The sequence below is a fragment of the Barbus barbus genome (genome assembly GCF_936440315.1).
Source record: "Barbus barbus genome assembly, chromosome: 5".
Taxonomy (NCBI): Eukaryota; Metazoa; Chordata; class Actinopteri; order Cypriniformes; family Cyprinidae; genus Barbus; species Barbus barbus.
Genome location: NC_136733.1, coordinates 25,061,180 through 25,087,629, shown reverse-complemented (window position 1 = coordinate 25,087,629; position 26,450 = coordinate 25,061,180). Strand labels below are relative to the sequence as shown.

Sequence of the window (26,450 nt, the reverse complement as noted above, 5' to 3'; positions counted from 1 at the left end):
ATTGTTCTCCATTCATGTCACGCAGACTTTACATAATGTACTTTGAATAGATAATAGATTTGCGGCAATACATATAAATGCAGATTATTAACATTATCTACGTTGCAAAAAAAGAGCAATATGGCTAATTCATAAAATTGGTTATTGAGATCATACAAATTCATTATTTTTAAAATCAAAGATATTAAAATTCATTGATTTGGTTCATTTTCAAACAGCACAAATAATGTATTAAGCAAAAAATAATTTACTCCCTGGCAATATTCAAAAATTGTTCCTTAATGGAGAAGAGAGATATAATCTTAGGAGAGAGTGTAATTTTAAGCATCTTTATGTTCGTACAACATTAAGAAGCTCTTGTATTTCTGTATGTGGAGTGAAATTGTGGAACAGACTAGTCTAGTGCTCAAGCAATGCCTAAGTGTGACCCAGTTTAAAAAGCAGTATAAACGTATGGTTCTCAGAATGTATCAGGAGGAAGAACGGATCTGATTAGGTCTTCCTCACCATTAGTAAATTTACCTTGTGAAATAATGCTTTTTGAATGATTGAAGGGAAGTTGAGTCAAATGCTCCTGGTTACTGAGAATGGTCTGATTCACCAGTTAATTTCAGAGGAGGGATGAGAATCATTTCTGAGTCAAGTGATGTGGCATGAGCCATTTGTCAGACTTATCCACATAATGAAATTGTTCTCCATTCATGTCACGCAGACTTTACATAATGTACTTTAAATAGATAAAAGCACATGTTTCGCCCCAAAGATTATATTGAAATATAATTTAAAACTCCAGTACGGATCTTTGGAGTCAATATTCTGATTCAAATTTTGGTTACCTTGTGTGCCCAGCGTTGTCATCTCATTTGGACAGCCGCCAGTCTGCTGTCTACTGTACATTTCATTCAGTCTGAAACAAAGTGATCCTTATTATTTTCTTTTCAGGCAAGACTATTGGTTTATTTCGTGTTCTCATAAATTATTCACAAAGCACCAAAAATGTATACTGTAAGTGTACTGTAAAATGATAGAGTTCAATAGTACTTCACACACTCTCTTCAAGGCCCGATTCTCTCTGAATCACAGGAAACAAACACAGCACTTGCATTTTGCATTGATTTATCCTCCCATTGGGTGCAGGGAGCTGCATTTAACTATTGCTAATTATTTCACATTGCACACATTTAAAAGTGTGAAATACAGTATACTGAAACTGTTGTAGTAAAAAGCTGTTCAAAAAACAATTCCCTCTTAACTTCATAAAAAAAAGCTATAGCTGTGCTTATTGAACAATGAAGACCTGCATTTCAAAAAAGAAAAACTTTTAACATCACAGTTCTCACTTTCATCTTCTCATATTGGATTAAAAATGGGCTTTTCAGTTTACTGCAACTGAGACTGTCATGCTGCACTTCGGAGGATGTTAGGGTTTCTTTTAATGTGTGGGGTGGTGTGTATAGTGAAGTAAATGAATGAGCATTTTCCAATAGCTATCCCTCCTCAATCATTTTTTAAAAATGATGTTGCCCATATGTTGCTCAAATGAAGTTTTTGCACGTAACACAAAATGTGTTATTTAGGCTGTTCATTTTCATACAATGAAAGTGATTTGTGATTACAGCTGACGAACTTTGACAGAACCTGACACTGGAACAGACCAGAATTTATTATTCAAAGAATTTGTTATTCACTGAAATTTTCCTTCTTGCAGTTAATAAAATAATGAAGAACTATTATTTATTTTTGCTTTATATAAATGATATTTGTAAAGTATCAAAATTAGTAAAGTTAGTTTTGTTCGCAGATGATACAAACATTTTATGTTCTGGGGGATTTAAAAGAATTATTAGAGACTATTACTTTAGAAATGAGTAAATTAAAAAGGTGGTTTGATTTAAATAAATTATCATTAAATGTTAATAAAACTAAATGTGTGTTATTTGGAAACAGTAAAAAGAGTACACAAGTTCAGATACAGATAGATGGTGTGGACATAGAAAGGGTCAATTAAAATACATTTCTTGGGGTGATAATAGATAAGTTGGAACTCTCACATAAATCATTTACATAATAAATTGTCTAGAAATATCTCAGTACTGAATAAGGCAAAGCATGTTCTGGACCACAAATCACTCTACATTCTTTATAGTGCATTAATATTACCATATTTAAATTATTGCCCAGAGGTTTGCGGCAATACATATAAATGCAGATTATTAACATCATCTACGTTGCAAAAAAAGAGCAATATGGCTAATTCATAAAATTGGTTATTGAGATCATACAAATTCATTATTTTTAAAATCAAAGATATTAAACTTCATTGATTTGGTTCATTTTCAAACAGCACAAATAATGTATTAAGCAAAAAATAATTTACTCCCTGGCAATATTCAAAAATTGTTCCTTAATGGAGAAGAGAGATATAATCTTAGGAGAGAGTGTAATTTTAAGCATCTTTATGTTCGTACAACATTAAGAAGCTCTTGTATTTCTGTATGTGGAGTGAAATTGTGGAACAGACTAAGTCTAGTGCTCAAGCAATGCCTAAGTGTGACCCAGTTTAAAAAGCAGTATAAACGTATGGTTCTCAGAATGTATCAGGAGGAAGAACGGATCTGATTAGGTGTTCATACAGATTATTTAGCCATAGTTTTCATTTGGGTTTTGTTTGTATATTTACTGTAAACATATGTAGGAAAGTCAAAAGAGTGTATTAAGACAAGGATGAGATGAAGTTAAGTTGATGATTATTGTTATTGATTATTGTTACCATGAAGTTGATTTGATGATTATTGTTATTGATTATTATTATCAACATGGAGTGGAGAAGGGGTAGGATTAAATAACATTATGCTTCTTCCTACCCCTTTTTGGACATGTATAGGTTAAATTATTTTGTATTGTGTTGTATTGTTTTGTTTTACTATATTTATTTACATGTTCGAAATAAACGCTTCAATCAATCAATCAAAACTGTCAGCAAGAACGATTTGCCAGACCAAGTCATAAAATGTTGTGTACATAAGATTTTTGTTTTTGTATGAGCCATGTGATGTGTCAGATATTTAACCTATAATAAAACTTGTCTATAAAAGATATTGCCTATGGTGATATTTTTATCGGGGGTTTTTTCCCTTTGCACCTTGTCAAATTAAAAGTGAGAGAGAGTGAGAGTGAGAGTGAGAGAGAGAGAGAGAGAGAGAGAGAGAGAGAGAGAGAGAGAGAGAGAGAGAGAGAGAGATTGAGAGAGAAAGAGAGAGAGAGAAAGAGAGAGAGAGAGAAAAGACTTTCTTCCACTTTAGGATATAGTATATTTAAGCTTTTTTAGCTTCACAGTCAAAGTCATCATCTACTTTTCATTGTTTGGAAAAACAGCCTAGACATTCTGCTAGCTAACTCATGTATACCTCCTTACAATTTATCCTTTTTGGGTAAACTATCCCTTTAATCATGGTTACTGCCATACATTGTTTTTGGGTACAGAAATGGCAAATTAATCTGTTTATAGTATTTTTCAACAATAGCCTAAGGTCTTCGCTAATAAAACTAAAATAGCTGGTTTAAGCCACATTAAGGCACTCAACATTTCTGTGACCTCAAAAATCCAGTAATCACATCACCATAAATGTCAGTACCTGATACTTCAAGAACTACCAGAAAGCACCTGTAGACTGTTGAGATGCGTGAGGGAGTGGAAATATATCAAATAGTTACCAAATGGCTCTGCTGGTGCTCAAAAATCCTAAAAATCCAGAAATATCCAACACTGTAGAGGTCTTACATAGACCACTCCATTTAAAATGAGATTATCGATTATTACAAGGGAAGGAAATTTAATCTGCTACAAAATAACACAGATTAAAATCCAGAATAAATAGTCAGATGTTGTTGGATTATCCTCGTATCCATCATTGCACCAAAAATATTAACCTTCCATCCAACAAATCAGTCATTCTGTCTTTCTTGTAAGTGTTTGCCTTCAAAATGTTGGTAGAAGACAATAAAAACCATTAAGGGAAAATTATTTAAAAAAATTAAATCATGGTTGAAAGTCATGAGCCTCGGCATAAACACAAACTACTTCAAAATCCCCAAAAATCAGCATTCCACATGTTCAGAGAAAGTTATAATAAATTAGGTAAAACTGTAACAAAATATCAAATGAGCCTCTGGTCCTTACGACATATTTGTCCCTCTTCGAATTCAGCGTCTGTATTTTTAGGGAAAACGGTGTGTTTGAAAAATGTAACCATAAAGTGAATCCACTGAACTTCCTCTAAGACTGTGGTAGGTGCTGTTTGATGATCTCTCTGGACTGGGGTGGTATTCTGTCTGGGAAGCGCACCTGGAACTCCACTATCAAATCACCGCGTTGAGATGGATTTTTTGGGAAAGGTAGGCCTTCTCCACGCAGTCTCTTGATTGTGCCTGGTTTGATGATATCGTTGCAGGGCAATGTGATCGCTCGGTTGTCAATGGTGGGAATGTTCACCGTACAGCCACACAATGCCTATATAAAAAACAAAGTGAAGTCAGTGCGAGAGCCGTTGATGGTATTTCAACACTTAAGCACAAACTCTACATGGTGACATAGAGACCTAGTGTAAGATGCCTCTATGATGTTACAGGCACAGGGAGTACATGTACAGTATATATTCATGTGAAATAGTAAGTATATAAATGTGTGTATATACAGTACGCTGTCTAAAAAAATAGGTGAAATTTATGGTAAAAACTGGCAGTTGTGGTTGCCAGAACTTTACTGTAGAAAATACATAGCAATATTTTAAGTTTTACAGATTGAACTTGAATTGAATTAAAAAAAACATTAACTGAAATGTTAATATACCAAATTTCCCAAACATTTGTTTTACTTTACAACATACAGCCTGCAAAACCAGGTTTAAAACACTGATGGTAAAGAGAAAGCCACATGATACATCAACATTCATCATAAGTAGCTTTTCCATACGCTGAGGTAAATACTAAATACTACTATATAGAAGGTGCACAATGTCACACACATGAATACAAAACACCATCATGATGTAAAATACAGTAAAAAGAGCAATATTGAAATATTAATACAATTTAAAATAACTCATTTTAATATGCTGATTTGGTGTTCAAAAAAAAAAAAAAAAAAAAAAAAAAAGATCCATATAATGCATCCTTGCTTAATAAAAGTATTCATTTGTTTTCTTCTTTTTTTTACTTCAAACTGTTGAATGGTAGTGTACATGATTTCCACAAAAAAAAATATTAAGCAGCACTGTTCCCAATTATTCAAACTTTTTGACCTCCAGTCTACATAAAGTTAAAATAGATTTATGATTATTCATGTAGAGAGTAAAAATAGAAAAAATATATAAACAATTCTATTAATCATTTGATTAAAAACTTCAAGCAAGAGCTGTGAAGTTTGGACTTGGATTGTGTAAATGTGGGAAAGCATGTGGGGATGTCCAAGTGCGTGTGTGTGTGTGTGTATTATTTCACAGAAGGGGTAGCTGAGTGCACAGAAAGCTCATTTTGGCCACTGCTCTCATTTCACAGGACTAATGAAGCAACTGAAAAATCAGCTGAGGAAATAAATTGCGATGGAACTAAAATTATATTACTTCAACAGATTTTCAAATTGTCAAAATAAGCAAACCATAATAACACCATAGTAATGTCCTCATTACTAAAAAAAAAAAAAAAACTGTGACCAGTGTAACAGGTACAGAAAGTATTGTGTTCATGTGTATTTAGAATTACACAAAATGTTCAAATGTGTACCTGATATGCCTGTCTGTGTGTGTGCACCTGCCCCTTTAAATTTCTGACTGCAATGTTGAAACTAATTTCCTGTCTTTGCACCTCCTCTTCCCTTTCTGCATTGTCTCTGCATGGGAGAGGTGGGTTCCTAATGAGCTCTGATCAATCTAATTACATCTTTTTCTTTTGAATTACTTTTGTACTTAAATTTGTCATTTGGATCATATCTGTGACATTATTTTACCTGTATATTTGATTATTTTCATATTTCCATCAAGTTTGATCAGTTTTCTGTCCAATGTGAACTTGAAGCACGTGCTGATTACACTGCAATTTACATTCATGTTACAGAAAGGGGAAAAGGGCGAATTCACACCGTATACATAATTTTGTGTCTTATCAGGTATGCTGTTTTGTTACTAATGTTGTTAAAATAATTCCATTGTCTGAATGTCTCTTCCTCTGCCCTTTCTGCATTGTCTCTGCATGGGAGAGAAAGGGGAAAAGGGCGAATTCACACCGTATACATAATTTTGTGTCTTATCAGATTAAAAGAAGAATCGAACTGTCAGCTGATGTCCGTGTGGTCATTCCATCCAAAACAAAAACACAACGCAGATTACACCGGTTACACGTGGTGCCGTGACCATTTCGGATCTTCAGATCAGCGCTTCGCAGATCACCGTGGTTGCGTGACGACTCGCCGGCTTCGCCGATCTCCTCTCCCGGGTTTCCTGGCCGCCATCGCTCGCAGCGGCTTCGTGCTCACGGATGGGAAGGGCGTGTGTGTGAGACAAACAGCGCGTGACATCGCGGGTCAGTCTGTTTCAATTTAAAGGAACGGTAAAGAGTTTCTTTGACTTTCTGGTCAATTACTTTTCTCTCCGGGAAACCTTCTTCATTGATGCGTGTTAATCGAGAGAGACTGTGTAACAAGGACCGCGGGACGCTTCAGTGCATTCGAGCATCGTATCCTTTATCTGAACAGTATATTATGATTGACTGTTGATGCATTTTAAATTTGAAATCGTGACTAATTAACTTGGAAAATACTCAAGAAGTGAGACAAGAACATTTTCTTTGAACTATTCATCCTGATAATTGTCTTAGTTGGGTCTGATTTCAAATTTCCTGGGACTTATATTAAATATATATGAACATTTGTGAATCAGTTAAGGTGTTGCTGTTTAAGGTATATTAATTTGTAGTAATTGTTCATATTTTCTGTGCTTACTTTGCTTTTGAGACATGTTTGAAGATATTGGTGATGACGATTTCAGCCCTACAAAACAATCTAATGTAACTTTTCCAATGAGCAGGGGCGGTGGGCCTGAAATTTATCACAACAGAAGGATGTCTGAAGTTAAATCTCATTGTTATGGGAGAGGGAGAGCATTAGCTAATGTGGGTCTTGACTATATGCACACAGTTGATTCAGCGATCGGTGCTTCTGTAGGTCCAACGGCTAGCTCCACCCCAGTCACACGCCCAGATACCGAACGTGTCATTTCTTCCGAGACATTAGGGAGCATAATTTCAGATTTGGCTCAGAAAATAGGGCAGAGTATTTCAGCCAGCCTTAATGTTGCGCCCCAGCCCAGTACAGCCTAATCCTCCTTGCCAGTCTCAGCACTCCAGTGAGTGTATTGATGCTTCTAGTCTGAAGGTGATAGTTCAGCAAGAATCAACACCTCCGCCATTCTTCAGGGGCGATAAGAGTGATTCTTTTACTGTCCATGAATGGGAGGATATGATGTGCGGTTATTTAACCAGAATGAAATGCAAACCGCAAACTGATGTTTCTGATCTCATCATGAGCAGACTGGCTGGAAAAGCGAGAGATGTTGTCAAGGTGTCTCTACGAAGCCGCCCTGAACTGAATGCCAGTGAACTTCCAAGTGCAGTGTTTGACATACTGAAACGCAACTTCAGCGAGTTGGCTTACTCTAATATGCCTATGGCTGACTTCTATAATACCGTCCCAAGATCAGATGAAAGTCCCATGGATTACTGGATACGTCTTAACAAGGCCATAGATGTTGCTGATGAGTGCTTGCGCAGACGTAATAAGAGTGTCGAGGATCCCGCTGCAGAAGCTGTCATGATGTTCATTTCACATTGTCCAGACCCAAGTCTTGCTATGTCTTTTCAGTTTAAACCAGCTGAGAAGTGGAGCGCCGCTGAGGTCCAGGAGCGGTTGGATAGCCATCAGAGAGATCTAAAGAGAATTTCATCGAGGACACAGAACATGATGTCTTTGTCTGCTTGCAACCAGTGCACTGTTACGGCATGCCCCAATTCTGTGTCCAGTTCTCCTCAGCAGCCTGCTTCTATGCCAGCCCAGTCTCTGCCTCCTGTAAGTCATCTTAATCCTAATGCTGTTCCATTCTCTCCAGACACCAGTCTTCAACACATGGTTGGCATGATGGATAGAGTCCTGTCATTGTGCACTGCCTCTTTGTCTTCACCCAGTCAGGTTCATGCAGACAAAACTTCAAACTTCAAGACCAACTTAGGCTCTGCATGTAGGGTCTGTAGATCCAAGGACCACACTACGTACTCCCATTGTAGACGTCACAGGCTGTGTCGTCACTGTCTCAGTCCTGGCCACTTTAAGAGTGACTGTCCCAAAGCAGCATGCCCTGCGACTCCCTCAGATACTGCTCAGTTAAACTGAATAGCCCATGTGATGAGAGGGGTAGCATGGGCAATTTCAATGAAACTTCCCTCACAGAAGCAGCAGATATACAAAATGTTTTAGTGAACAGCTGCAAGTCATTGCCTGAAGACAAAACTGTTTTATATGTGGGGTCTCAGAGAATTGATGGGGCAAGTGAGTTGTTTTATGTTCCTGTGACAGTTAGTGGCCGTTACACTTTAAAGGGGTTACTGGATTCTGGTAGTATGTCTTGCACGCTTAGTGAAGAGTGTGAGTCCAAGCTGCAAGCTGATGGTATTCTTCCACATCCTCAAGCAATTCCAAGTAATGTAATCCTGGTTGGCTGTGGTGGCCTTACAATTCAGCCAAAGTGTACATACGACTTGGAGATTGAAGTCTATGGATTTAAGTTTGTCGTTCCGACTCTTGTAGTGCCTGGACAAAGAGACGAGTTCATAATTGGAAGCAATGTGATCAAGTGCATTCTACAGAAGATGAAATCTCATGACAAGTACTGGGAACTTGTTTCCTGTAGTAACCGTAATCCTGAGTGTGAACAATTCCTCGAGCTTCTGAGCTGCATCTCCCGATGGCCTGGCCCTCAGCAGCCTGATAAACTTGGTACTGTGAAACTCTGTCAGGCGGTCACTCTGCTTCCCAGACATGAGTATCTTGTTTGGGGGAAATTGCCCACAAACGTCCCTGTTTCCCCCGGAAGCACTGTGATTGTTGAGCCAACCACTGCACGTTCAGCACCTAAAAACATTCTTGTTGGACGAGTAGTAACACCTATGTGGGGTGATCGATGGGTGCCAATGAAGATATTGAACCCTAATCCAACATCAGTGACACTTCGCCGCAACTCTAAACTGGCTGACGTTTCTCCCTGTCTAGCTGTCGAAGACCTCGCTGTCACGCAGGGATTGAGTAGAACCCATCGTGACCTAGCTAATTCAGATCCCCTTCAAACTGCCTCGCCCGCTGATCCCGTGCAGTTGCTGAAAGACTATGGTCTGAAGGACGTCGACATTGATGGATGTGAAGTTCCCGAGATGTGGAAGAGAAAACTTGCAGCTCTCATTGTGTCTTACCACGATGTTTTCTCCAAGGATAAACTGGATTGTGGAGAGGCAAAGGATTTTGTGCACAGAATACATCTTTATGACGAGCGCCCATTCCGTCTTCCCTATCGCCGCATCCCTCCTGCCCACTACCAAAATCTGAGAGAAGTGTTGTCAGAGATGGAGGAGAAAGGCATAATCAGCAAGTCTGTCAGTGAGTATGCATCGCCTTTAGTGATGGTCTGGAAAAAAGATGGTAATCTGAGGGTTTGTACTGATTTCCGCTGGCTCAATGCTAAAACAGTCAAAGATGCCCACCCTTTACCACATCAAGCAGACTGTCTTGCAGCCTTAGGAGGTAATGCCTTTTTCAGCACCATGGACTTAACTTCAGGATTTTACAACATCCCACTCCATGAGTCTGACCGACGATACACTGCTTTCACAACACCAATGGGGTTATACGAGTATAATCGTCTCCCTCAGGGCCTTTGCAATAGCCCTGCGTCTTTTATGCGCATGATGCTCAGTATTTTCGGTGACCTTAACTTTTCCAGTCTTCTCTGTTACCTTGATGACTTGTTGGTCTTCGCTCCATCTGAACAGGAGGCATTGAGGCGCTTGGAGATAGTGTTTACTCGATTGAGATCCAGCAACCTGAAGCTTGCTCCTAAAAAGTGTCACTTTCTGAGGAAATCTGTAAAGTTTCTGGGCCATGTGATAGATGGTACTGGTGTTTCAGTTGATGAGGAGAAAGTGAAAGTCATCTCTGCTTTTCGAAAGGAGGATCTAATGAAGGAAGATGGAACCACGCCTTCGAAGAAAAAACTCAGATCATTTCTCGGTATGGTCCTGTACTATCAAGCCTTTATTCCGATTTGTTCTCGTATCGCCAGACCCTTATTCAATCTGACGGCTGGCCTGAAACGTTCAGTGAAAGGTGCTGGTAGTCGTAAGAGAGCAGGCACTTTTAGGGAGTTGACATCTCAGGACTGGACCCCGGACTGTGACTTGGCCTTTGAAGAACTCAAAAGGGCCCTTGTCGATAGTGTGGTGCTGGCTCATCCAGATTTTGAACGTCCATTCCTGCTCTGTACTGACGCTTCATTAGACGGCTTAGGCGCCGTACTCTCTCAGATACCTGCTGGTGAAGACAAGGCGAGACCAATAGCGTTTGCTAGCAAGGCATTGAACCGCAGTCAAAGAAAATATCCTGCACACAGATTAGAATTCTTGGCTCTTAAGTGGGCTGTGTGTGACAAGTTCAGTCACTGGCTTAAAGGCCACGAGTTCACCGTGTGGACGGATAATAATCCGCTTACATACATTATGACCAAGCCGAAATTGGATGCATGTGAGCAGCGCTGGGTCTCGAAACTTGCTCCATACTCTTTTAAGATCAAATATGTTCCTGGGAAACTCAACGTGGTGGCAGACGCGCTCAGTAGGGATCCATTTGTCTGGCCAGTAAGTCAGCGGCTTCTGTCAGAGCCCTATTCTGAACTGTTGAGACAAGTACACAGTGTTGAGGATGGAAGTGTGCAAGAAGTGTTCCGACTTACCTGCCAACCACAAACATTAAGATCAGGTCCACTTGATGCTGGGCTGCATACATCATTGTCTGCCGATGACGTGTCCTCAGTTCTGTCCTCCTGTGATGAATGGGAAGCAGGAACTGAATGTAGAGCAGCATCATTCACAGAACATCTTAACTCTTTGATCAGCGGTGACGAAGTGTTTCATTCCCTTTCCCTGTCCGACTTACGAGAACATCAGCACAAAGACCCAGTCATTGCCAGAGTGTGTTATTATGTTGATAGAAGGCGAAGACCATCAAGACGTGAACGTACCAATGAAAACCTGTATGTGTTGCGGTTTCTGAAGCAGTGGGACAAACTTTCAGTGCTCAATGGAATCCTGTACAGAGCTATTAAAGACCCGCTCACCAAGCACAAGAGATTTCAGTTCATTTTGCCCGAATCCTTGAGATGTCAAGCACTTTCTGGCGTTCATGACCTGGCTGGTCATCAAGGGCAGCCACGCACTTTGTCTTTGGCCCGTCAGAGGTTTTTCTGGCTTGATATGGAGCATGATGTGAGTGATTATGTGAAGAAGTGTCCCAGGTGTGTCTTCAGCAAAACTCCAGAGCCTGCAGCAAGAGCCGTCTTGGAGAGTATTAAAACCACAGCCCCTCTGGAGCTTGTTTGCATCGACTATTGGTCTGCTGAGGATCGCCACAACAAATCTGTGGATGTTTTAGTAATCACAGATCACTTCACAAAGCTGGCACATGCATTTCCGTGTCAAGACCAAACAGCAAAAACGGTAGCCAAGAAACTGTGGGATGGCTTCTTCTGTGTCTATGGATTTCCCCAACGCATCCATTCTGACCAGGGGGCTTCATTTGAGAGTGATCTGATCGCTGAGCTTCTTGAACTGGCTGGCGTTGACAAGTCTAGAACTACTCCCTACCACCCAATGGGGAACGGTGGTACCGAAAGATTCAATAGGACATTAGGTAACATGCTGAGGTCCCTTCCACCTAGACCTAAGCAGAAGTGGCCGCAGTTGGTACAGACCATGACGTTTGTGTACAACTGTACAGCACACGAAACAACAGGCTTTGCTCCATTTTACTTAATGTTTGGCAGAGTACCAAGGTTGCCAGTTGACCTTATGTTCCAGAGTGTTCTGCGGGACGTGTCAGTGTGTGACTACGACCAGTATGTTAAATCGCTCATCAGTGACCTCCAGTCTGCTATGTCAGTGGCGCAGGAGAATTCTGTTCAAGAACAAAAACACCAGTCCAACCAGTACAACAAAAGAGTTAAAGGTCTTCCTCTAGCCATTGGTGACCAGGTGCTTGTGGCTAACAAGGGTTGTAGAGGGAAGCGGAAACTTGCTGACAGATGGGAGCCTGTTGTATACACTGTCGTTGCCTCAAAGCCTTCCATACATGTGTATAGGATCTGTGACAGAGCTGGTAATGAGCGAACAGTACATCGCAATCTTCTTTTGCAAGTGAACTTTCTCCCTTTGCCTGATGCAGACTCTGATAGTTCTGGACAAGAGGATGCTGGAACACTTACCTGGAGCGCCCCTTTGCAGTCTGATCCAACACGCTCTGGTGGTCTAACTGCCCAGGCCCACAGAGATGCTTGCTCCAACACTGCAGAGATTGAGCCAGCAGATGATGAGCGGAATGGGGCTGAGGAACTCCTGCAGGCAGACTCTATGTCTAACATCTCCAATGTAGCTACATGTGATGATGACCGCACTGCTTCATGGGTGCATTCTCAGTTGCCCTGCCAACAGGAGCCAAATCCTCCTCTTACTGTGCCAGCGGCTGATGGCAATACTGTGGCTGGTGCTGGTGCTGATCCTTCTCCCCAAAATCCTGTCTATGGCAGTATACCTGTAATGCAAGGTCCTGTAGCTGATTTAAATACAGCCGATCGTTACTCTACCAGGTTTGGGAGAGTTATCAAACCAGTATGTAGACTTATTGAATCTATGGTTCAACTTGAAACCCTGTTTGGTTTGGATTCTAGGTCAACTGTAATTCATGTTTAACTTTAAACTGTGACTCGAAGTACATGCAGTTTTCGGAACTTGCTTTTTAGTTTTTTTTTCTTTTTCAAAGTGAAACTTGCCTTAATTGAGTATGTGGTCTAAGTGTACGAGGTGTAATGGGCACCTTGATAAAGTCTATAGAATGTGATGAAATTTGGCCAATTTCAAAACATTTTTATCCTTTCATTGGGTGGCTTTTGACGCTGACTGTCTTCACTGATTGTTTAGAGTGTGGACCATGTAATTCTTATGACCAGTGTACAGAGGTTTTCCTGTGTTCTCACAATTTTGTGTTATTCTAGGGGGGTGAATGTAACAGGTACAGAAAGTATTGTGTTCATGTGTATTTAGAATTACACAAAATGTTCAAATGTGTACCTGATATGCCTGTCTGTGTGTGTGCACCTGCCCCTTTAAATTTCTGACTGCAATGTTGAAACTAATTTCCTGTCTTTGCACCTCCTCTTCCCTTTCTGCATTGTCTCTGCATGGGAGAGGTGGGTTCCTAATGAGCTCTGATCAATCTAATTACATCTTTTTCTTTTGAATTACTTTTGTACTTAAATTTGTCATTTGGATCATATCTGTGACATTATTTTACCTGTATATTTGATTATTTTCATATTTCCATCAAGTTTGATCAGTTTTCTGTCCAATGTGAACTTGAAGCACGTGCTGATTACACTGCAATTTACATTCATGTTACAGAAAGGGGAAAAGGGCGAATTCACACCGTATACATAATTTTGTGTCTTATCAGGTATGCTGTTTTGTTACTAATGTTGTTAAAATAATTCCATTGTCTGAATGTCTCTTCCTCTGCCCTTTCTGCATTGTCTCTGCATGGGAGAGAAAGGGGAAAAGGGCGAATTCACACCGTATACATAATTTTGTGTCTTATCAGATTAAAAGAAGAATCGAACTGTCAGCTGATGTCCGTGTGGTCATTCCATCCAAAACAAAAACACAACGCAGATTACACCGGTTACACGAGCACCTGTCACTTGTGCAGCATTGGACTGATCACTACCTCATCCAGCATTGACTGCAAACTACCTCTTCGGATAGTCTGATAAAAGACTGTTCTCTTGTCACTTTAACAGACTGATAAGCTCTTCTTGCACTACACATATATCTGCACAGTTTTAATTTATTTAACTGGTTTGCACTCTATCTATTCTGCCATGTGCCTTATGCCACTTTCTCTCTTTTTTATTTTTCTACAATGTCCTCATTTGTATATCTGTATAGTTGTATGTACATATGTTTAAACTATATTTATCCGTATTTGAACGTCTACTGTCAGTGTTTAATGTTAACTGTATGCACCAAGGGTCTGAGAGTAACGCAATTTCAATTCTCTGTATGTATGTGCCGTACGTGTGGAAGAATTGACAATAAAGCAGACTTGACTTGACTTGATTTGTAGGTCGCTTTGAATAAAACCATCTGCTAAATGAATAAACGAAAATCACATGGAATCTGAAGCAAGACTAGATAAAGAAATTGTGATATTAGTTTTAGACACTAGTGAGAGGCATACTCTTGACTTCACTGGTTCATATAACCTTACAGTACGATAAGGTTAACAGATTTGTTGCACTTTCCATTATAGAAAGGTATAGATTCCCAAAGGGCAAATTTCTATTTTTTTTTTATAATTATTGGCCTAGAGAGTCCAGAGAATTGTACTGCAGTGTTTTTTTCCAGATTGAGCGAAAACTAGAACTAGTTTGCAAAAGTAGGTTTTTTATACATCTTCTCAATCATTTAACAAATGATTAGATTGACAGCAGTGGTTGTAGAGACAAAGTTGTCTGGAATGAGGAGTTCTATCGTAAGATACGAATATCGTGCGTATGTGCAATGTACAATCGTTTACGCATTTGATAAATGTGATATCGCCCCCCCCCAGTGGCCGATTTCTTTCAAATTTCTCTCAGACCTTTGGGGCCGTGAGTTGAACAGGCCCACCGAGCTTCGTTCCGATCGGCCACTGGTGACCCTGTCAAACAGGTGCTCAAACTTTGTCAGCCAATGGCGGTCATGATTTTTGAGATACGCAAATGTCCTTGTAGACACTTGTCGCACTTTGGTCCAAGATCGATTTTCATGTTGATAGGACAAACGGCTGCACAGTTATAGCCATTTTTGTGATTTTTCCCTCTTATAGCGCCACTAAGTGGCCAAACTCCACGATTTTTTTCCTGTGACCTCAGATTGAGCTCTTACATAAGTGTTCTGAGTTTGGCAAAGATATGTCATTCTGTTCAGGAGTTATAGGCATTTTACTAAAAGTGGCCCTGCCCCTTTCGAACGTTTTGGCGCCCCTTTGCGACGGTGAGTCAAAGTTTAACTTTTTTTGATAATTATTGATATTCACTCTCCCGAGAATCTTTCTGTGCTGGTTTGGTTCCGATCGGGTGAAAAACCTAGGACTAGTTTGCAAAAGTAGGTTTTTAAAAAAATGTGAAATACCCGAAAATTTTGCCAGCTCATGAGCAAATCTGGTTGGGGCGAGCCTTGGTCACGCTGTAGGCGGTGTGTGAGTACTACCATCCCTCCAAGTTTCAAGTTTCCACGACTTACGGTTTGGTCTGTACAATCAGTTTTAGGCCGGGGAAACATTGCGATTTTCTGTGACATGTCAGAAATTTTGGTCGCCCCTCGTGGGGATATATCGCACAATTGAAGCAAAGCTTTTATAGCGTGAGCAACATAAATCACGCTCGACAATCGGACCGTATAATGTGAGCACATAAATCGTGAGCTTTGGCTTTACATCGCATGCGATCTTCTCATACAGTGCGAGTTGATACCTTGCTGAAATCGCACAGTGTATGCCCGGCTTTACTTGGAGATCGCTGATCCTTGACCATTCTAACAATTACAATAAGACAGGGATAGTCAAATCTGGCTCGCAAGATCCACTTTCCTGCAGAGTTTACCTCTAACCCTAATCAAACACACCTGAGCATGCTAATCAATGACTTCAGGATCATTAGAAAATCACAGGTAGGTGAGTTTGATCAGGGTTGGAGCTAAACTCTACAGGAAAGTGGATCTCGCTAGCCAGATTTGAGGATCACTGCAATAGGGTCTCACTTCTGGAACATCATATAACTTTAGTTAATTTTTATCTTCCAATAGAGCTTCATTTATTCTCCCTTCAGTTGTTCCAGACTGGTATGATTTTTTTTTTTCTGCCATAGTATTTTTTCTTCAATGGAAGTCAGTGACCATGTAGACATCTGAACCATCAGAACATGCGGACCAGTTTGGTTACTCACATTCTTTAAAATATCTTCATTTATGTTCAACAGAGAAAAGATAATCCGACAGGGTTGTAACAACTTCAGAGGGAGTAAATGATGACAATTAATATTTTTGGGTAAACTATTCCTTTAAGTAGGCTATATTAAACATGAAATGGCTAAATTCAAGACTTAAAGATTAAAGTTTAGCTGTGTGTAGTGAAGAGCCTGGAGTTATTGCATGTGAGCTTATGCTGGAAAAGCTTTTCATGAACTTTCTGTGAATCCCAAGCACAAATATTGCCAGACAGCTCTGCTTAGCAGCTGCCTCAAGGGATGAGAAAATGTGTTCGCAATGACATCAGCTCCTTCCTACAGACAGCAGCAGTGTGGGCTGGGGGGATGGGAGCCGTGGGATTAATGGAAAGAAGGGAGTATGTGATACTCTCACAAAACAGTTGACCATGACAAGTTGACAGGCATCTCCTCAACTCTGGCTAACGATGATGTTTCCCAAACAGCAACTAGAATTAAACAACCAAACTTCATGTCAGAACTGCTGCAGAATTAAACTAAGACTTGTTAAAGGAGATTGAAAATAAAATAAGTTCTGGTCCCACTAAGCAAGCAGATCATGCAATAAGTGTGTCAATGGCGACACAGACAAGTAGATAATCGACTGCAACTATCACTCTTTGTCACTCTTTCATAATCAAAATATGTAAGAACAGAGTGACAAAGAGTGATAGACACAGACAAGTAGATAATCGACTGCAACTATCACTCTTTGTCACTCTTTCATAATCAAAATATGTAAGAACAGAGCTGTATTTAGGATTTCATAGGACTGACAACTGTATTTTGATAACTTCTGCTCCGCACAGTGTATGTCACATGTTCACACATATTAAAGCTGATTTCAGTAGTTTGGTGCTAAAATGGTGCTTAAAATGCTGTAAGTAAATTTTTATGAAGAGTCATTTGAATAATGAACATGACATGAAAACTGTACTCAATAGTTTTCTATAAAAGTTTTGAAATTAGCCTAATGGTGCTGTGTTTCACAAAATGCAATCCCTGCGCTGGCAGTAGTGTAGTTTAGCAATGGGAAAAGCAATTTCTCATGTTTTACCTGCAGAGACAACGGGTGAATCAATACCTGTATGACCAAAGATAACAAAATGCTCATAAACAAGGTGGAATGATTTGATTACATAGAAAATCCTGAGTAGTAATGGCTAAATTGCATCTATTTTTTGTTGGACAGGTAGTGAAATTGATTATTATGTAGATTGCTCTCTAAAATTAGTATCAGTGTAATTTACATAAAACTCATACTGATCATACTGATCCACACTGATAGATGGCAGTGCAGCGTCTACCACCATTGTGCTATTAGTACTTACGAGGAACAGTGATGCTAACATTAACTAAAGAACTACTGAATGCATCTTTAAGACACTGTGCTCACATTAACAAATTAACTTTACTGATGCAAGATCACATTCAGAGCTGTCTTGAATAATCCAGCATTATCATACAGATAGCATCATGTGGCCCAGTGTTTCCTCAGCACCACTGCTAGGGTTCTTTAGTACTGCTGCGGAGTAATTACTTGGTAAATGGGTTTGGAAATTACCATCAGACAAGGACCTTATAGCTGCCTCGCTCTTGTACAAACCCATGGTCATTACTAGCAGGCAATTAAAGAAACTCTGAGCTCTAATTAAAGCAATGCCTTGGGGTTCCACTAAAAGTGAAAAATGATATTGAAATGAAGACAATGTGCCCCTGAGAACAGTCTAGATGCATGCTAAATCTGTCCTCTGAATGTGTCTACAATAAACAGGCAGATGAAAATTTGTGGGGCAAGTTGCCATCAGTATGCATGAGATGGTACCAGATGGCAAAACAGTTTGTGATGTTCACTGCTACTTATCAGGTTTCATTCTGGACATTTAATGAGCGAGACCTTTAAAAGTAAATCACTGACCTGAAAACATCTCAGAAACGATTAGCAGACAGTTAAAATAGGCAGGCACCGAAGAAGTTTTCAGATATTTAAATCTATGTTTCACATATTTAAAAGGCCAAAATGCTGTTTTTGCTGTAGAGCTGGAAATCTTACAGACACTTTGTTTAAAACAGCTGCCTGCTCTGGCTGAGGTGCCAAGGTAAAAGTTGTCAAAAGTAAGAATATGACAAGAAAGTGGTGCTCTGAAACACATCATGGTCACTCAAGACTGAAATTAAGGCTATTTCTGCTGATCTGTCACTATAAAGTGTTAACTGACAGTGCTTTTCTAGGCCACTAGACAAACAGAAATATATGCAGTTACTGTAGACTGTAGTTATTATCCTCAGTGGTTCAGCCCATGAAAATCCCATTATATCCAGGCGACATCAACTACATATTGAAATTATTAGTTTGATTTAAAAATGCATCATGTTTCAGTGTTTGATGACTTCATGCAGAATTTTCGGTGCTTTACTGAATCCCCTCAGCCCATACAACAGAAATACAATTCACAAATGTATTGAAATCTAACTTTTCGATTACAATTATGTTTTTCAGCAGCTTGTTAATTGTGTACAAACAAGCAAATGATATTATCAGTAAAAGTTTTCTAATTTCAGGCAAATGTACATTCCATGTGAAACCTGAAAAAACACAATTGGTTCAGTCACATGACAATTTTATCTGCATAGTTCAACTCTACTAGGCGAGTTCAACTCGCTTTTTCAAAGCGAAGACTCTGCTTTGGCGTATGACACTGCACCATGACATTCCTGTGCTCTCACACTGAAGTGGGAGAGAGAGTAAATCAGCAATGACGTTGAGCCATGGAGGGACTCTACAGTCACCAGACAAGATGTGTCCTATCAAGTCCTATAGCTATGGTAGATTAACACTGGGCATGTTCAGTACAGGTATATCATATAAACATTATAATGTTATGCAATAATAATATGTTTCATAATGAAATTGTAGACAGATAATGCAGGACAATAAAACCAACAATGGTTTGTATGGGTAGAATAATGCAGGCAAATTTAGCAGCTGTGCAGGTTAACAAGGTCAGCACTTATTTTGGACTCGGTGGGGTTGATACCAAATGAAGCCCATTCATTTACTTTGTAAGTCCATGTAAATGAGGGCACAAAGGGCGGTCTGGTGTTGAGATTGCAGTAAACCTGTCTAATCTAAGTCTAGGTCTGTCTATTCTTGGGCTACAGAAGCCAACTGATAAAACAACCCAGTCTGCTTTGATGGCCAGTCAGGGAATGTCAAGAAAGAATGGGCAAAAGCACACAGGTGCAAAAACGTGACTATTAGTTTTTTTCTGGCCAATGACAATTGTGGGTGAAAATACATGGTGGAAACATGACTGGTGCAGTCTTAACAACCTGAAGCTCAACACGCTCAAAACAGTGGAGATGGTAGTGGATGGTAACACCCTGCTCTCCCCCCACTCACCATCATAGATGACACTGTAACAACAGTGGAGTCATTCAGATTCCTGGGAACCATCATCTCTCAGGACCTGAAGTGGGACACTCACATCGCTCCATTGTGAAAAAGGCCCAGCAGAGGCTGTACTTCCTTCGCCAGCTGAGGAAGTTCAACCTGCCACAGGAGCTGTCCTCTGCACTTCAATAACTGCCTGGTTCAGCTCAGCTACCAAATCTGACCTCAGAAGACTACAGTACATCGGACTGCTGAGTGAATCACTGGTACAACCCTCCCCAGTCCCCACTCTCCAGGAACTGTACTTATCCAGAGTGAGCAAAAGGGCTAGCAAAATCACTCTGGACCCCTCACATCCAGCAAACTCCCTCATTGAACTGTTGCCATCTGGTTGACGCTACAGAGCACTGAGCACCAGAACGGCCAGGCACAGTTTCAGGCAATCCACCTCATGAACACTTGACAATAAACATGGAACACACAACACTATTATACATTTATTTATTTAACACATACTTATTTACATTTCAAATTTGCACCTAACATACCTGTACATACTAAATAGTCTATTTTTTATATTGTGGTTTTGCTTTTTTGCACATTGTCTGTTTTGTATATTTGTATATTATTCTTTTTATTATCGGTGTCTTGTCTTGCCACTATCATTCTGTTGCACTGTGGAGCTTCTGTCACTAAAGCAAATTAATAATATGTGTAAACATACCTGGCTCATTCTGATTCTGAAACCTAAAAAACTGAATGATGAAGAACACATACCTCCTTAAGACCAATCTTTGCTGTGTAAATGATGTTGGATCCATCTCTTTTCAAGAGTGGGTGCCCTTTGTCTTTGAGCACAAATGCAATATCAGCAGGAATGTTCTCAGGTGTCTCATCACCCTCTTTGGGGAAGGTGATCTTGGTCCCTTCCTTCCAGCCTCTCTTGATGACAATGTTAAGGATCTTGTCCTCTGTCCTCATTGTCCTTCCATCTGGGTTCAGTCTTCGGCGAGTGATTCGCATCCGCTTGGTACATCCATGGAAGATCTCCTCTAGAGACACTTTAAGCTCATGTACCACTGGAGGGTCCTGTACTTTCCTCCGGCCACCATGAAGGGGCTCATTACGATGTCTTCGACCTCCACCATGATGAAAACCGTTGATACCATTGAAGCCAAAGTGGCTAAAGGAACTGAAAGGATCATCATCTCCATCCATGTCAATGTCCATGTCATGATCGCCACCATGGTCATTAGAGCCATTGGTGGTTCCCCGTTGCCGCCCAGAGCCAAAAAATATATCGAAGGGGTTGGAGCCTCCAAAGAAAGAAGCAAAGGTGGCATGTGGATCCCCATGGAAGGTGTAGTGATATGTAGTCCCTTGTCCACTAGATGAGCCTGTGCCACCTGTTTTCAAACCTGGATGGAAATACACATGAGGAACAATGCATCAAGGTTTTCTGTATTTACAAAGTTATTTTAAGTTCTGCTTAATTCCATCTTCTGTGACAGTTTCAGTTAAAAAGTTTAACTTTATGTCATCTCATAAGTACACTAAGGATTGATGGAGCCATATTAAGGGCATCACCGACTTAGTAAGTCTGCACAGCTGTGCGAGAAAAGTAGATTTAGGACAGTGGTTGCCTTGAAAAGTCAATTCTGCTTGACACTGATAAAACCTAAGCCACTTTCTATGAAAATGTTACCTAAAATAGGATGACTTCTAACTATATGGCCTACTGCATACAATATTTTAGGAATTCAAGACTGCATAAGTGTAGATTCCTCAATATACAATGACATTTTTTCCTAAAAGAAGCATGTACATTGACACAGCTTAGTTGGACCTGTTAACCTGTACCAATGGATGCCAACTCCAAGATGATTATTTCACTCATACCCTCTACCACTACTAAGAGGACAGTCTACTTCATGGTATTACAAACAGCCAAAAAGTTTAACACCTCTATGACAGCTATTTCTATTTGTTTAGTGAAAACAGAAAAACAATTTGAATTATTATAACAGCCCTACAAAAAATTGCAACTGAGATGTTAATTCTAAACTCCTGCTAGATAATTATCAAGTGCTAGCCTACAGCATGACGTAGCATGGAATAGCATTTGATTTAGTCTGCAACTGCTCACACATCACCATTTTGAGGTGTAAAGCTCAACAGAAGACCTGCCAAGTCTTTCTCGGTTTCTTTTCTCCACCCCCGCTCAGTTTGGTTACAAATTCAGACTGCTGGACAAAGAACAGAAATACGATTTTAAACAAGCAGGCTACTTCATTTCTATTATTGTCCCTTAGCTGGCTTCTCGTGGCCTGGTTCTGAAAAAAAAATTAAAATTTTGGCAAGAACATGCAGTACAAATCCTGGGCAAGTGATGATACTGAGTGGAAGACCACAGCATGGTGTGTAAGTGCTCTTAAAGCTCTGTTGTCTGAACTGTGTTTTGAGGTTCACTGCAAAACTATCTTATTCGCAAAAATAGAAGTACAGAAAGAGCAGGTCAGTTAGGATTAAACAATCATTTATTTTGTGCTTTTCAGTTCTGTTAAAAAACCATTAACACCCATGCGTAATGGTGGGTGATTGATGGCTTGTAACAAATGCACTCCTTCTAACGATCAGGACACAAGCTGACTCATCTTCCAACTTCACATCTTCAGCTCTTCAGTCTGCCTACTTAATGCGGACACCTTATAAAACATGTTTCCACCTCATTCTTTGCAACTTCAATGAACTCCTCAGGCCAAAACAACTAATGAGGGGATGGTTATTAAAGTGGGTCATTTGGGAATAACAGATTCATAGGCCTATATCTTATAATACAAAATTAAAAACATAATACATCAGCGTGAATCTGTGTTAATAGAGCCATATTAGCTTGCTGATGCAACAGCATTTTGACTGTACCCATTGGCTCTTTTTTCAAGAAAAATGGAACAACAGTGCACAGAAAGAACGGATGCAATACTCTAAAAACATAAAGGGATTCCTTGCGAAATTCATGAGTAACATTAGTAAAGGCGGAATTGGCAGGTGTACTCAGTGTAAAGATGCTTAGTTTGGCATCTAGCCTGGAGTTGGCACAAGTGGGAACATTTGAAATCCTTCTTTGTTTCAACCGACTTTTTTCTTATTTTGGAAAAGTGCCATGTTTATAGTCCTTGCATCTGTCAGAGAACGCTTCTGCATCATGTTGCAGTGTGAGGGAGTTATTTTGATTGTCAGGAAAAAGCAGAGGTGGTAAAGCTACTTTGACAGTGTATAAAGAAGAGTGGTCTAGCCACGTGAGAAATGACAAAGATCCTTTTAAGGGTTGTCCTATCTGGTATAAACAGAACTGTCTGGTTTATTATTATTAGCATGTATTGTTTTCTTACAAAAGATATATTGGGGTATTATGCACTATTTTAGACTGTAAATATGAATATAACACCAATTATATTCCACTACTGGATAGACACTTAATAGGGCTGTTCACACTTGTAAAAATTAAGCCCGGGTCATTTTAAACCCTGGGAAAATTTACTCCCAGGTTATCGTGTTTCATATTTCACACTACTCAATGTATTCATAATCCGGCATTTCACACTATATATTCCTAAAACCCAGGCTACTATATATTGCTAAACCACTTCAAATGACATGAGTGAAATGTTCATCTACCCAGGTTTAAAAAAATAATCCAGGATTAAGCACAGTGTGAAAAGCTTTAAAGTTTAGTGTGTCCAAATCCATAAATGAACAGAGAACTGGCTACATACTGATTATCAAATTATAGTTTCCTAGAAAATTAATTATGGCCTAAGAATGAGTCATACAATCTGATAAAGCTCTGAGATGTTTGGCAGTGGTTCTTCTGTACATGGACCTAACCATACTTACCATCTTCGCCGTATTGGTCATAGATGACTCTCTTCTTTGGGTCACTCAGAACCTCATAAGCCTCTGCTATCTCTTTAAACTTCTCTTCAGCATTGGGATCCTTGTTTTTGTCTGGATGGAACTTTAGGGCCATCCTTCTGTAGGCCTTTTTGATTTCATCCTCATTAGAGCCTGAAGTTATGCCAAGGATCTTATAGTAATCCTTCCCCATGGCTTTGATTTACAGATAGAGTCCTTCCAGAACCACCAACAATTTCTACAAAACAACGATGAAAACAAGCAAGATAAACAATAAAGTAATAAAAATGCATTCAGGTTATATTGATTTTTTTTTTAAGTCAACATAAAAAAATATTTTTATTATTGCAGAACGAGTCCGGAAGCGATTGTGTTTGTGTTTCTCCTGCTCCTTGAACGCTCAGAGTGGGTTTCGCACTCGAAAGTGTGAAATGTAAAACCAGAAGTGGATCTACAGCCGAATAATTACAAAACGCTCTGAACTCAAAGGAACTCTGTCGCTCCACTTATGTGCCTCCTCCACTCCGGATCTCTCTCTCTGCGTTAACGCGGTGAAGCTCGACGTTTCGCTTGTCTCTTCTTTTGGAACTATTTTTTATTGAAGGCCGGGGCAGAAATATGCTAATTAATTGGCCAATTTGTGTTTTTAAATTACTTGATATTAATTCCTTATTTATTTATCTATCTATCAAGTAATATCAAACTCACAATTTCTACCCATGGCATTTCATCCGTGCTGTTATAAAACAGCAGCACTTCTGCTCTTATAATATCTACTTGCGCCTAGAGCTTTTGCTGCAATCACGATATTCTTACGAGAGAGGCAGTAGACAAAAATAAAACACTGCAATATTCTACAATTATCTCCTAGTGGCCAAGAAAGATTTCAGTGTAGCACAGCGTCGATATCAACATGTATTTGAAATAAAACTGTATGGATTGAGCTGAGAACAGATCCTGATCATCTGAGCAGACCGCGCGAGAAACACTAACAAAGACTTGATGTTCAGCTGCAGCATATTATACAGAGCAATTTCCGTTTACACACAAACAAACATAAATTTAAAACAATGTCATCTTGCATTTAGGCTTGTATCTCTTTTCCGTTTGACTAAAAGCGGCTCTGTTTAAAATATACACAACCGCATTCACTGTAACGTTATTCGACAAGAACACGACGATGTTCACTAAAGCTCACCGGTTAGGATATTATCTGCAGAACAATGATGCCGGTTTGCCGCATCCGACAGGAAATCCTCATCACTACATCAAAACCTCGAAGGTCTCCCGGTATTCCTCTCCGGTATTTAATGATGTCATGGTGACCACCGATGAAAAATGAACGTGACTGAGTGATATCTGACTGACTGACCTCTTTATGTATTCTTCGCATAAAACAGATTTTTGGATTATCTGCGTCTGCACCAACGAACAGCTATAAAGGTATAGGCTCTCTGCAGAATGGGCACACCAGGGTGCGATTAAACAACATCCTTAAATTAGACGCAAGCAGAGATTAAATCAATACCGGCTGTGTCTCAAAACCTTCTGAGCTGTCTAAGCAGCAGGCAGAGACACGCACATTTATAAAAGTAAAGATTACCATACAACTTCAAAAGCCTTATGCTGATTAGGGTATAGTAAGTTATCGTATCAATATAATTACTATTAATTGAAAATCAACGTTTTTTATATAAATTCTCGGTGAGCTGCTCAAGACCGCTTTTAAAAACAGACTATAGCCTTTAAAATCTTACGGGAAAGCATAAAGACTGTCAATTGCATGCACGTGTGTGTTCCAGTTGTTTTTTCTAAGGTATACAAAACTGAAAACTGAGCTTACCGTATCAAAGTATCCTTTAGCTGTCTGGGTTAGAGCTGCATGACATTCTACTCCATTCCGTTAACCACGCCCCGAATTTACATATGACCCGCCCCGTATAAATCACTCCAGTCCACCTCCAAAATCATAACTGACTTTTAGGGGTGCATTTTAGATATCTGACGAAGTGCATGTGTTTACAATAAAATAAAAAAATATAGAAAGTAGCCTACACACAATATTAGACAAATGTATTTTACATTATTGTGTGTGTTCGTGAGTGTACTTTTAACTTGGAGAAACATTGTGTATGTGACAAATGAAAACTTCGATTTTGAGAAAGGTAGAGAGTGGATGCATATAGTCACATAATGCAGTATCTGTGATTTCTGTTGCTTATGCCCCTCTTAATTTCCCAGAATGTGCTCTTCACTCATACAGAACCCAGTCATGGGACTAAGTGGGATCGCTACAGCTGTCTGGCCCTGGATCAGGCTTTACATGAACACGGCAGGGGACAAACTCTCCACTGATGTCTGGAATCTTACTCCTCTAAGGTCACTGCACAGTCTAAAGGAATTTCTACATTCAGCCTGCTTTGTGTACACTCTATTGAGGAAGGCTATTATACAAGTCAACATCTAAGACACCATTAGATTTTACTCGGTACCTTTTGAACTGTGTAAATCTATATTAGCTGCCTATTTTACAGTTTCTGGATGTTTCTAAAACTAATATTTACACTGAAGTCAATCCATGTTATGCAGTGCTCCATGAATTGGGCATAGATTTTTATATTATACATCTGTATATTATTTAATTATTTAAAAAAATTGCAGGAGGATAAATGATGACAGAATTTTCTTGGATGAACTATAATTTGAATATTTTATTATTAGACATTTTTCTAAGGAGGGAGTTTTAACTCAGAGGCATC

The 26,450-nt window shown here is 39.5% G+C and overlaps 1 protein-coding gene across 1 annotated transcript; it reads right to left on the bottom strand.

The window, feature by feature from the left end:
- Positions 1 to 919: 919 nt before the first annotated feature.
- On the bottom strand, positions 920 to 25,602 carry LOC306869990 (dnaJ homolog subfamily B member 5-like). The gene is made up of 4 exons (XM_079416992.1): positions 25,535 to 25,602; positions 23,674 to 23,929; positions 20,554 to 21,194; positions 920 to 4,510 (listed from the first exon to the last, which is right to left on the bottom strand). The coding sequence occupies exons 2-4, from the start codon at positions 23,882 to 23,884 to the stop codon at positions 4,277 to 4,279; spliced, it is 1,086 nt and encodes a 361-aa protein (XP_079273118.1). The 5' UTR covers positions 23,885 to 23,929; positions 25,535 to 25,602; the 3' UTR covers positions 920 to 4,276.
- Between the last annotated feature and the right edge of the window lie 848 nt (positions 25,603 to 26,450).

Coding starts and splice junctions, on each gene's coding strand:
- LOC306869990 (XM_079416992.1), bottom strand. CDS start 23,884: ATGGGGAAGGATTACTATAAGATCCTTGGCATAACTTCAGGCTCTAAT. Junction 21,195..23,673: donor TGACCAATACGGCGAAGATG/GTAAGTATGGTT, acceptor ATTTCCATCCAG/GTTTGAAAACAGGTGGCACA. Junction 4,511..20,553: donor CAAAGATTGGTCTTAAGGAG/GTATGTGTTCTT, acceptor TTTTTTATATAG/GCATTGTGTGGCTGTACGGT.